Source organism: Hemiscyllium ocellatum, chromosome 7 (genome assembly GCF_020745735.1).
Source record: "Hemiscyllium ocellatum isolate sHemOce1 chromosome 7, sHemOce1.pat.X.cur, whole genome shotgun sequence".
NCBI classification, from domain to species: Eukaryota; Metazoa; Chordata; class Chondrichthyes; order Orectolobiformes; family Hemiscylliidae; genus Hemiscyllium; species Hemiscyllium ocellatum.
The window spans coordinates 101,352,666-101,364,911 of record NC_083407.1 but is presented as its reverse complement, the minus strand read 5'-3'; the positions used below and the strand labels follow the sequence as shown (position 1 = coordinate 101,364,911).

General features: G+C 40.3%; 1 protein-coding gene across 4 annotated transcripts in view; it reads left to right on the top strand.

Moving 5' to 3' along the window:
- The window catches only part of agap1 (ArfGAP with GTPase domain, ankyrin repeat and PH domain 1), a 788,284-nt gene extending 776,692 nt beyond the window's left edge, over positions 1-11,592 (top strand). For all 4 annotated transcript variants that reach the window (XM_060827602.1, XM_060827601.1, XM_060827600.1 and 1 more), the window contains 2 exons: positions 4,665-4,920; positions 7,794-11,592. In XM_060827602.1, coding sequence (XP_060683585.1) covers positions 4,665-4,920; positions 7,794-8,012 — 475 coding nt within the window. In that variant the 3' untranslated portion in view covers positions 8,013-11,592. The remainder of the gene's footprint in view (positions 1-4,664; positions 4,921-7,793) is intronic.
- The last annotated feature ends 654 nt before the right edge of the window (positions 11,593-12,246 follow it).

The window sequence follows — 12,246 nt, the reverse complement described above, 5'->3', positions numbered from 1 at the left end:
GGGGCGTGGATAGGATAAATAGACCAGTCTTTTCCCTGGGATGCGGGAGTCCAAAAAGAGAGGGATACAGGTTCAGGGTGAGAGGGGAAAGATATAAAAGGGACCTAAGGGGCAACTTTTTCACGCAAGAGGGTGTTACGTGTATGGAATGAGCTGCCAGAGGAAGTGGTGGAGGCTGCTACAAATACAGTATTTAAAAGGCATTAGGCTGGGTATATGAATAGGAAGGGTTGAGACAGATATGGGCCAATTGCTGGCACATGGGACCAGATTAGGTTAAGATATCAGGTCGGCATGGACAAGTTAGATCGAAGGGTCTGTTTTTGTACTATACATCTCTATGACATAATACTAATCGGGGTTGAATTTGAATCTTACTATGTCCTTATTGCTTTGTCCACCACATCAGGTATTATTTACAACTGAAGAGAGCCCTTGAGGCAAACTTCAATATATCATTGGTGTTTTTTTTTTATTTTCGAAGGAAAACCTTTTACCATTTAAGTAGGGGAATTGGGGCTCTGTGTAATATTTGGATGACAGCAGCTTAATCTGCCAAATGCATTGAACACCAGGACATGAATCAACAGCCTTTGGTGACAGGTCACAATGGAGCTTTGATAAGACATCAACAATAGACGTTTATTTAGCCCAACTGCCCACTCTCCTTTTTGTTGCCAGGTTGTGTATATCCCCACAAACAAAAAAAAATGTATCCAATTCCCAACAGTTAAGAGCATCAACTAGGTGTTGACCTATAACCCTTTTGGAAAAATTACTCAACTTTTTCTATTTTTCCGGTTGAACATTACTCATAATCTGAAGTTTCCAAAGTGATTTTTTCCAAAAATGTCTGCACTTCTTAAAATCTTTTTTCAGCCAATTATGTTATATTCAATACTGCCTGACAGGCTGAGTATTCTCAGCATTTTCTCTTCCTACTTTACATTTATTTCATAAAATTATGTTCCAAAAAGTCTGTTGTTTCAGCTACAGATTTTTATAGTAATTGCTGATGAAGATTTGGCTGGATTAAGGTGGGCAGGTTTGGGGTATATTCTGGGATACTAAATCACACTGCAGGAAAAAGATGTAGAACCGCTGGCCTCAAATTTCTCCCTGCTAATTCAGTTTCTAAAGGCTGCATTGATGGCCAAGGTACAAACTATTTAATATAGCTGCCATGTCTGTGACCAGGCACGCGTTGTTCATGTGAAGACTGGAAATTAGCAGAGAAAAACCCAAAGGATATGCTTAATTTCCTCTCCATTCCTCAGATTTCTGCCTGGCATTTTCCAATCTTCAGGTAGACAATATTCTACCAGGCACCTTCCAATTTCTTTCTTCACTGTAAACCCTCTGCATACTGACTGGCTGTGGCTCGCCTTGCCTCGCTACTGACTGCAATGGGATGAAACCATGAATTGCCCATTTCGAGGGCTCAACTGATGGAGGAGCAGAAGGACTGTACACAGATCTGGTCATCAAGGATCTATTTGAGATGGAGGCAGTCATCAAATTTAGGGGGTTTGGATGGATGCCGAGATGCATTAAATTTTGTTACACCGTCTTTTGTACTGACAGTGTGTCTTCCTGTGCTAACTGATGTGCTCTCTCTCTCTCTCTCTCTCTCTCCTTCTCTCTCTTTCCCTCTGGCACTCTGACTCTAACTGTATCCCTCCATGGCATGTGCACACTCTTTCTCTCTATATGGCACACTCTGGCTTTCCAAGGCACTCTGTCTCTTCGGAGCACACTCTCTATGGCATGCACTCTGTCTCTGTCGCACATTCATCCTGTCTCTACAGCTCTCTCTCACTGCCCAATCTTCCTCTACTAACACGCTGTATGAATCTGAAATGATGTGAACAGGAGCAATCTTGTGTATTGTTGTACCATGGGCAAGGATATTACTGCTTTTATAGGTCTTTTACACTTCATGTTTCTGAAATTTGTCTCTCTGGCTCTACACTTGGTAAGACTGTTATTCTGATAACAATGTAGCAGATGTAAAATATTTTAAAGCTGTGATCATGTCATAGACATTCAGAAACCTTTTATAGCAATTCAAGAAAATAAATGACTTGCATTTATGTAGCACCTCTCACAATAGCTGAATATTCAAAAAATGTTTTTACAACCAATTCAGTACTTTTACAGAGTATTTGTTGTAGGAGGTTTGGTGTTAATCAGAGATTAGTTGGTAGCACTGTCACCTCCAACTCGCATGGCTATAACTTTTGAGTTTTACTCCAAAAACATGAGCACAAAATCTGAACACATTTTCCCAATATGAAGGGAATGCTGCACTGTCAGACATACCACATTTCAACTGCGACACTAGACCAAGGCCAGGTTCACCCTCCAGAAAAGAATATATAAGTTCCCACAGCAGTATTTTGAAAAATGTCAAAAAATTATGATGTCAGAAAACACCACTAAAACTCATTTTAGCTGGCCGTTGTAATACTGGGAAAAGAGTGAACAAGCTTGGAGTTCCATTATCTTGAAAATAAATAACTATGTATGCTTACTTCATTGAGGTCCATGACACAAAAAGGTTCAAATTGTGACGGATTACACTTCGAGAATCCATGGGAGTATCCAAAATCTAAGGTTTTCATAACCGATTCAAGCCAATAAATCTAATTAGGGAATTCAGGAGAAACGTCTTTCCACAATGATTGATGAGAATGTGAAGTAGTTGAGGTACTTGATACAGATACATTTTGAGTAAAGCTAAATAAGTGCATGAAGGTGAAAGAATTGAGAGTATGGGCTGATAAACTGAGATGAATAGAGTGAGAGGAGGCTGATGAGCATCAAAACCATCATGGTCCTGTTGGGCCAAATGGCCCCTCACTGCTGTGAGTTCTGTGTAGTTTTCTAACCACATTGCTACTCTGAAGGGTAAGCACCTGGATATAATTTCCACAACATGCCAAAACAGAAGCACCATGTACTTAAAAAATGTTTTACATTCCTGCTGCTATTGGAAAAGGTTGCTAATTTGACCCATTGCATCTGGAGTCACAGGGTTGCATTGCATTTGTTACATGCAACTGTTAGGTAGAGCAAGACAAAACAAAGGAGCTGTTAAACTGGGACTGTTTGAGGAATCCAGGTGAACCTAAGGTCACTGAAATGTCATTCAAACCCACCAGGAAATGATGCAAATCTAATCCAGTTAATCTATTTACCTTTGCATTTTGATTCAGATTAGAGTGAACACCAAACTAGATTACAATAAGAGTGTAAACAGGCCCTTAGATGCTCTCAGTACAAATCCTGTTTTACCTTGCCTCATGAGAGCAAATAGATTGTAGCTGTTAGGGTCATTGCAAAGTCAGTTTCCATCCGTTCCAAACCCAAAGCAAAGCTTCCTGGATTCCAATGGGTAAAACAACAGCATCCTCTTTAATTTTCAATCTCCTGTTAAGATCCCCCTAGGCATAAACAGAACACTTCATTTCTAAGCTTCTGTCAAGGAGTCACTGGACATCAAGGTGTTTTTAGGCCTTCTGTCAATTTTTACTCTCTTTCCCTTTCTATGATGGAAACACTTCTCCCAGCTACACCAGAGAATCACCATCAGATGTAATGACGTGGGAAAGGCTGTTCATGGAAGCAGAAGTAATTCATTTACCTGCCAAGTTAGTGCAAGTTGGTTACTACAAGATGCACACACCCTCCCTTGCCCTTTCTTCAATTTTTTCCCTTGTAGTATTTGTCCAGTTTCATTTTGAAAATGTTTGTCGAATCTACTTCTACCATCTTTTCAGGTAATGCATTCCAGATCAAATCTGGAAACATAAATTACCATTTGTCACCAATTACAACTGGCCACCAATCCTTCTGCCACTGGAAACTCTTGCAAAAAGCTTCACGCTTTTGAACAAATCTTAGATTCAACCTTCCTTGCTCTCAGGATACTATTTCAGTTTCTCCAGTCTTTCATCCCTGGAGCCATCTGTTTTCTTCACTACATTTCCAAGCTTCGTGTTATCTCTAAATACGGCATGAACCGTTTTCTGCCAAAAAACTACGGCATCTTGAGACTGAGCCAGTCAGACAATTGATTTGGAACCATACCTTCAGTAATATAGACAGAAAGTAGATGAAGGTAGGATATTTAGAAAATAATTATTCATCCAATTCATAATTATATTAACAGTTTAGCAACAGATTAAGTTGGCATTAGGTAGTATCCCTGCGTAATCTTTTACATTTTTCCACTTTTTAAATGTATTCATTCTTGGGATATAGGCGTCACATTTATTGCCAATTAAGGGTTGCCCCTGAGAAGGTGAAATAGATCATCATGAGCTGCTGCATGTCGTGAGGGTATGACAGCAAGTTCCAGCATTTTAACCCAGCAACAGTGAAAGGGTAGCAATATATTTCCAAGTCAGAATGATGTGTGACCTAGAGGGCACCCTGCGAGTGGTGGTGTTCCCCAAGCATCGGCTAACTTTATCCTTGCAGGTAGCAGAGGTTGTAGATTTGGAAAGTGTTGTTGAAGGGATGTTGGTAAGTTGCACCTTTTGTAGGTTATGTGTGCTACAGCCACAATGTTGTCAGTGGTGGGTGTGCTGCATAATACAAATAGTGTTAATGTCCTGGGTAAAACTCTTAAAACTTGATGTCTTCTTTCTGCAACACAGGGAAGAGAAGGAACGTTGGATCCGTGCTAAGTATGAACAGAAACTGTTCCTGGTTCCACCACCATGTTCAGACATTCCCCTGGGACAACAGCTGCTACGTGCTACAGCCGAGGAGAACTTACGAGCCGTCATTCTACTCCTAGCCCATGGCTCCAAGGACGAAGTAAATGAGACTTACGGAGAGGGGGATGGGCGCACATCCCTTCACTTAGCCTGTAGGAAAGGGAACGTCGTCCTCACCCAGCTTTTGATCTGGGTAAGTGAATATGATAATTCAATATAAAAGACAGCCTTGTATTTCTGTAGTGCCATGTGAAACTTAAGGGCGCCCCAAAGAAATGTTTTACAGCTGGTTGTAAGGCAAAGCACCACAAGGTCCCAAAGAGAGCACTGAGCTGAATAACTCAAATCTGACTTAGTGATGTTGGTTGAGGAATGAATATTGACCAGGATGATGGGGAGAACTTCCCTGTTCCTTGTCAAAATAAAAGGATCCACCTGAGAAGACAGCCAGGTTTTAAGCTGTTATCTGAAAGACATCCATCACTCCAGCAGACCACCAGGATTGGTATGGACAGTGATTTGAATCTGCAGCCTTGTGATTTTTCAATGAGAGTCCTATCCCTGGCTGAAATCTGAGGGAGCATTGCATGTGTTTCCTTCCATTTATCCTCCCTCTTTTCCTGTTGATCCATTGGGTCTGGTTCCTCCAGCCTGGAATTCCTGGAAGCACCATAGTCCAGAGCATTGCAGTCTTCACCCTACACTCAGCTTCCACTTAGAGGTGGATAATAATAAGTTGAATCCTGACTCATCTTTCCCCACTTAACAAGAATAACAACCAGAACTTGGAAATGTGTAATCCCTTGAAAATAGTAAACTGTCCAGGCTCCATTGGATCTGTTATGAAGCAAAATATCACACATGAGATATTATGATGGGGTTCCAAAAGTACAATATTTAAGAGCTTTTTAAAAGAGAAGAGACCAGAATTGGTGAAGGGAATTCAGGGTTCGAGAGATCCCTGGAGTGGGAGATCATTTCTAGAAATATGTCAAATCAGAGTTGGTAGATTTAACACTTCATTGCAATTCAGGAGGAATGACATTGAAAGTAAACTCCAGGAAATGTCATGAACCAAGTTCACTTCACCTCGATAATTTGCTTGAGTATGGGGGCCAACAGGTTGTGAACTGACCATTTAATCATAGTTACCATTTGCCCAGTCCTGTGAATTGAGAATGAGGCCAATTGTATTGAGTCGCTGCCTCATACTGAACTTTAAACAAGAGAAAACTGAAGACCCATGTCTCAATTGCATCCTGTTTCATCTGTCTTCTGCCTTTCCATAGAGGGAGAAACATCAATACTGGATGTTGTTGTCAGAGTTTTGGTTATGAATCAATTATGCACCCTGGCCACATCAACGTGGAGTGATCTGAAATGTTTTGAGAGCAGAGATCTTTTTCAAGGGTGGTTATTCCTGTCTTCACCGTCATTCTTTTGACAAGAAAAGGAAGCAATTTGATTCATTGTAAGAAGCTGAAGCAAATTTGTGACTTAAACATTGTGGAAGCTGTGACCACAATATAATTTGATTCAGTATCCAAGGTAACCAGCTGCCCTGGATTTTAATGGGACCATCTCAGAATTGAGTGGTTGTCCTGTGCCCTGGTGTCTTGGCACTATGATGGCCTTTGTCCTGTATTGTTGAAAGAGGCATTTGGAAATATGACAGTCTGAGCAACAACCCCCATCCACCCCTCCACCCCCAATTCCTCTGATGCCCAAGAAACTGGACAGCACTGTTCACCCCTCATCCCCAAAGTGGACTGGAAAGCATCCTTACTCATTTTCCTCCCTCTCTCACCTCACCATCATAGTCTCCACACATCCAGTAACAGACTGAAATGACTGAAGCAGTGAGGTAGCAAGGTCTAAATCAAGTGGAAGGGAAAACAAACAAATAACAATTATCCTCTAGTACAGCAGTAACTACATTTTACTGGCTGTAAAACACTTAGTAATACTCTCTGGTTGTGAAGGGCACTATAGAAATACACAAATCTTGAGAGTAGGATTGATTTAAATAGGAGATAGGTAGAGTACAAATGAAGTAAATTCTAACCTGATTAAAAGTAATTATCATGTGAGGTGGTGATTCAATAGACAGATTTGTCCAAATCTAAAAACAATAACACATTTAGTGATTACAAAATTTTTAAAAAAGGACGAGAGTTGTGATCTAGAATGCATAGCCAGAAGGAACAATGTAAACAGACTCAATAGTAACTTTGAAAATGGAATTAGATAAATATCTGAAGGGGCAAAGACTTAGCTAACTATAGTGGAAGAGCAGAGGATTTGCATAATGGGCTGAATGGCCTTCTATGCTGCTAATCCAATAATTCTGGATAATAACTAAGCTTGTGTATATAATAAGAAAACAGTCAAGACGAAGTAAAAGTGACCAAAGCTCAAAGGTGGGATAGTGGAGAGCATGGAAATGGTTAAGGTTATAAGTAACTTGCCTTAGTTACCACAGAGGAGATGGAGTTTGAAGTTCAACATCAAAGTTGGGTGTGGAACATCTAATGTAAGAAAGATATTACTAAAGTCTTGTATCAAACCCAAGGTAGAAGAGTCACGGGCACCTGACAGCTACATATGGAAAGCTGGATAGAGATAGCAGAGGCTTTGACTAACCATCCACACTATTTTGGAACAGTAAACTGTGCTCAGGACTGACATTAGCTGCAGGTCCAGCTTGCCAACATAGACACAATTAAGAGCAAAATTATATCAGAACTGATCTAAATCTAACTTAGGTACAGCCTTAAAATTAGCATCATAAATTGGAGATGATGCTCAGAAGAAGTTCTTCACACAAGGAGGAGTAGAAATTCAGAATTCTCTCATGCAAAATCTATTGAAACTCAAGGTGAAATGGAAAATGTTTAAACTGAGCATGATGGATTTTTGTTGGGTGCGCCTATTGAGGGATATGGGGTACCCAAAGTGGGTAAATGGAGTTGAGACACTGACATTGATCTAATGGAATGGCAGAGCAGGTTCAGGGAGCTGGAAGACATCCTGATATATAAATGTGTTCTAACTTTTGTTTTGCAGTATGGAGTTGACATAATGGCACGTGATGCCCATGGAAACACTGCACTGGCCTATGCCAGACAAGCGATGAGTCAAGAGTGCAGCGACATCTTGCTACAGTATGGGTGTCCTGAGGAACACTTCATCCTGGTGGCAACACCCAACCTGTCCCGCAAGAGCAGCAACCGCAACAACAACAACAACGGAAGGATGGATACGAAACTGCCCACTGTTATTTGAAGAAGAGGGCATCGGACTCTTGTGTTTAGAGAGCAGCACTGAACCTCTCCCTTTACAGCCTCGTATCTGTGAAACCTCATTCCACTCCTGATTATGTTCTCCAAGCAGCGTAACTCCACGTAAAACCGCAGAAACGAGGTAAAGAAGATGACCAGTCGCAGAGCAGCTCATAATACAAATGAGACAAGGCTCCATGCCGTCAAAAGAGAGATAAAGATTTGGAAGGATCAGGAATTGTCTATGTGCAGAAGGACTAGTGGTAAGGGCGAGAACTCTGTGCTTTTGCAACACTGGACCAACAGGACAGATTTGTGAATGCAAACAAGGGAAAATGGAACTTTCAGGCATTGACAATTAGCTGTCAGTACATTTCACCTCTACCAAACAGGTTGATTCAGCTCTTCTGCGGAGGGCCGTTGCTGACATAAATCAGCTGAGAGCACAGAGTTTGTCAGATTTGAAGCTCCTATGATGGTATGTGTCAAATCAGTTGTGGCTAATCTGTCCAGGGAGAATACTGGCTTCATTACACTTGTATAGTTCAGTTCTTCCACCATTACCACTGTTTAATAGAACATGATTAGTCATAATAGAGAAAAGCATATTAGCTGAGGAGGTAGTTACATGGCACGGTTCAATGACTGCTTGGATGTGATTGTAATATTCTCACAAGAAGCACAGTATCTCAGTCACGTTCTTTCCAGTCCTTTGAGCCCTTCTTCCTAAATTCACTGTCATAATTTAGTGTCTATTTAATTTTTGGTCCTCATCCTATTCAAAAGAAAGAAACAGGGTCCTTTCCTCACCCAGCTCTTTCACCCCCCGTCCCCCCTTTAAATGCCGTGACCCCTCACTACTCTGCCCAGATGTAATCTCTGTAGTAAATGCAGAAACTGCTGGTTGGTGAAAGTCAGGTGCTGTGCTGGAAAGAGATTTGAGTGCCGTGTAGGATTAAAAGGCTATAAGCATTAATTAATGCATTCGAGCAAGGAGAGAAAAGGAATCGCTTAGTCTTTGCCTCCTTTCTTAGTCACTAGCACACTTCTCCTGTAACCTGTGTTATCACTGGCAGTAGCATCCGCAATGTATAGGATGGTTCTCTTGTCTAAGGGAGTACTTCCTGAAAGAATTTTCTGTCCTGTTTGTAAGTATGATGTAAACTCTGATGCTATAATATTTATATGTTGTACATAATTTTGTTCATTCCAATGGGAGTTTTGACTTTTATTTTGCAGGGAGGGGAAAAGGGGTGATTTAAACACCCTTTTGGCAGTTCTTTACTCTGGAAAATGGCTGACCTAGTCCTTGAGTTGTTGGCTGTATGTCATTTGCGCTGTTTATTTTGGGAGGGAGTGATGCTGTAGGGATGAGGTAGAAACTCAGTAATTTGAATAATATTGGCCAGTAATGCACAGTTTAAACTCCATTCCACACTCCAGCATTAAGTCCAAATAGAATGCATTTTACTAGCTTTCCTTGCGCATTCTGTGTGACAGATCCCTGGTGAAAACATACTTAATCAGAAAAATTTGGCTCCCTCCAACAGACTTAAGCTTCCTTCAAAATGATCATCAACATCAGCACACTACAGAAATCGATTTTACATTCCCCACCATTTAAATGATGAATACTTAGATTTGGCAATTTTCAGTGATTCCACTGATAAACTTGAGGGTCAAGTTGCTCTGGCCTTCAAACTTTTAATTTACCAAACCAAGTCTGAGTATCATGAAGCACAATATTGATTCATGCCGATTGTGCGTGGCCCAATTACAAATCTATTTCTTGGCAAAATAAGGTAATGAAGGATGTGCCATGTAGCATTCCCTTCCAATTGACGAAGAGGTGCGGGCACCATCAGTACAATCAGAAAAAATCGGATCATATCATGTAGATTTTTCCAATCTCTTCCGTGGTAGATTGGCAAGTTTTGTGGAGACCAGGACAGGTTAGTTTCCCTCACAGCTGAGTAAAATCATGGTACAGACTATTGATCATGGATTTTAGAAAGTAGGGAAAGGAACTAAAGATCTCTGGCAGTGATCCATTCACCACCAAGCCACTAGTTTGAATCCTGGCATAACACATGTTGCTGAAACACAGCTTGGCAAGTTAGACTGAAGTGTGCAATGTTTTATCTGGCAGACTGACTCATTAAAATATCCTACTAAAATCCCTGCTAGACTTCCACAGGCCCGGGAACCTTTGTGTCTCAGCTGATTTCCCTCTCGTCTGACAAACAAACACACACAATTCTGTTTGGAAAAGTGACAGGATTCACACACCACCCAAAATGTGTTAACAGAGATCCTTCACTTTCAGCAGTGCAGTGCATCTGTGTATTTAGTATCCAGTTTGCCATTGTGCCAAGGTGATGCTGTTGTGTTAAAACTAACAGCTTTACTCACCTTCGCAGCATCTAAATAAAACATACAAAGGAATTTGCTTTCATTCATTTTTTAAATGCTAATATTGTAGAATATGTATCAAAGATCAGAAAGCACCTTCACATTCCATGTCACAGATCTAACAAACCTTTAGGTTCAATGTCGTAAGTAGAAAGCATCTTGCTTCTTCCAAATCACTGCTCATACTCATCCAAGACCTGAATCATTTCTCTCTCATCCCTGTATATCTGAGTCATTACTGTAACAGTCCCCCAAATCCCAGCTCCTTGCTCCAGTATTCCACTAATCCCAAATCGTTACTCAATAATATTCCTCCACATCCCAAACCATTGCTCTGACGCTCCTCCAAGTTCTGCATTATTGCTGCCAAACCACGCTTAGGTCGCTGCTTCAATCTGTTCAGATCTTAAATCATAAATCTAACACAACTTCATAAGACACACTATCAATCCAACATCCTTTGGGTCCTCCATCTCAAAATGACAACAGTGTATGGAACTAAGGTGGTGAAAAGAACTTTGGCAATGATTCACTGCCATGTATATACACAGTAAATATTTCTCAGTGACAATTGGTAATCTGGTCAGTTTAATAGTTTGTTGTCATCTAAATGCCCTATTTGGATTGCTGTTTTGGAATTATGAGGTGTATATTCTCCACATTCCTGCTTTGTAATTCCTGTGTTTCTGGTTTGTTTAGGGAAAGCATCCCTAAAGAGTGCCAAGCCTAAATATAAACGTATTCCTAATCGTGCTTTATAAACTGTGCCAGTCATTACTGTACCTGGAATCAGTTTATCTGCTGTTACACTAATCTGGAATGTATCTGTAAAGAGCTGTTAACTGGCAGTCATATCTCAGTGTAAATAGATATAATATGGACAATATCAGAATGAATGGTTTAAGTTTTAATATTACCTCATTTGGCAGTTCATGTTTTGCAATGACTAGATGCTTTATTTATATGTTTGTAATAATAATGAAAGCTGTGTGATGTTGCCTGCATTTTGCCAGTGGAGTTTGTTAGGCTGAGTTATGATTGACCATACCAGTATGTATTATGATTTTGTGGGTCAACTGTACAGTACTCTGTTAAAGACTGTAAAGTAATGCAAGGAGACTAAACTCTGTAATTGTAAAATGTCTCTTTTCAATAAAAAAAACTTCTTAATATGTTGTTTGAGTGTTTGATTTTATCCAGTATGGCAGTAGATATATTTTACTTTTCGTCTTGTGGAGCATTGGTGTTGTCCTGGCCAATATTAATCATTCAACCAACATCTCATAAGATAGCAGACTGTCTAGTAGTAATCACAATGCTGGCTAAATAGTGTGAACTTCCTGTACACAAACTTACTCTTGCATTTCCTACATTACAACAGTGGCTACATTTCACAAACAAATTCATTGGAACATCCTGGGTTGTGAAATGCTCCGTGTAAATGCAGCTCATGTAAACGTGAATTGCAACATCTAAACTAATCCAATTTTGTCAGCTCCACAAATGATGCTTTTGTATATACTCAGCATATAATCACACCAGCATTCCTTTTCAGCCAAGGCACACTATATTCATATTAGTAATCAGCCTTATGTTTTTCACCCCCATGTTTGTAACAATGCAAGAGATTAAGCAGCCAATATGAGCTATGTTATGGAGATGCCCAAGAGTTTGAGGCACACCCTCTGTTTGCATCGGATGCTGATGCCAACCAACTACACCCACTCTAGTGGTTCAAAAAGCTGATTTTAAGTGCTGGCATTTGTGGTACATATATAACACTCTTGGAAAGCTGTGCCTAGATTTCATGTCAGTTTGTAAGGTTA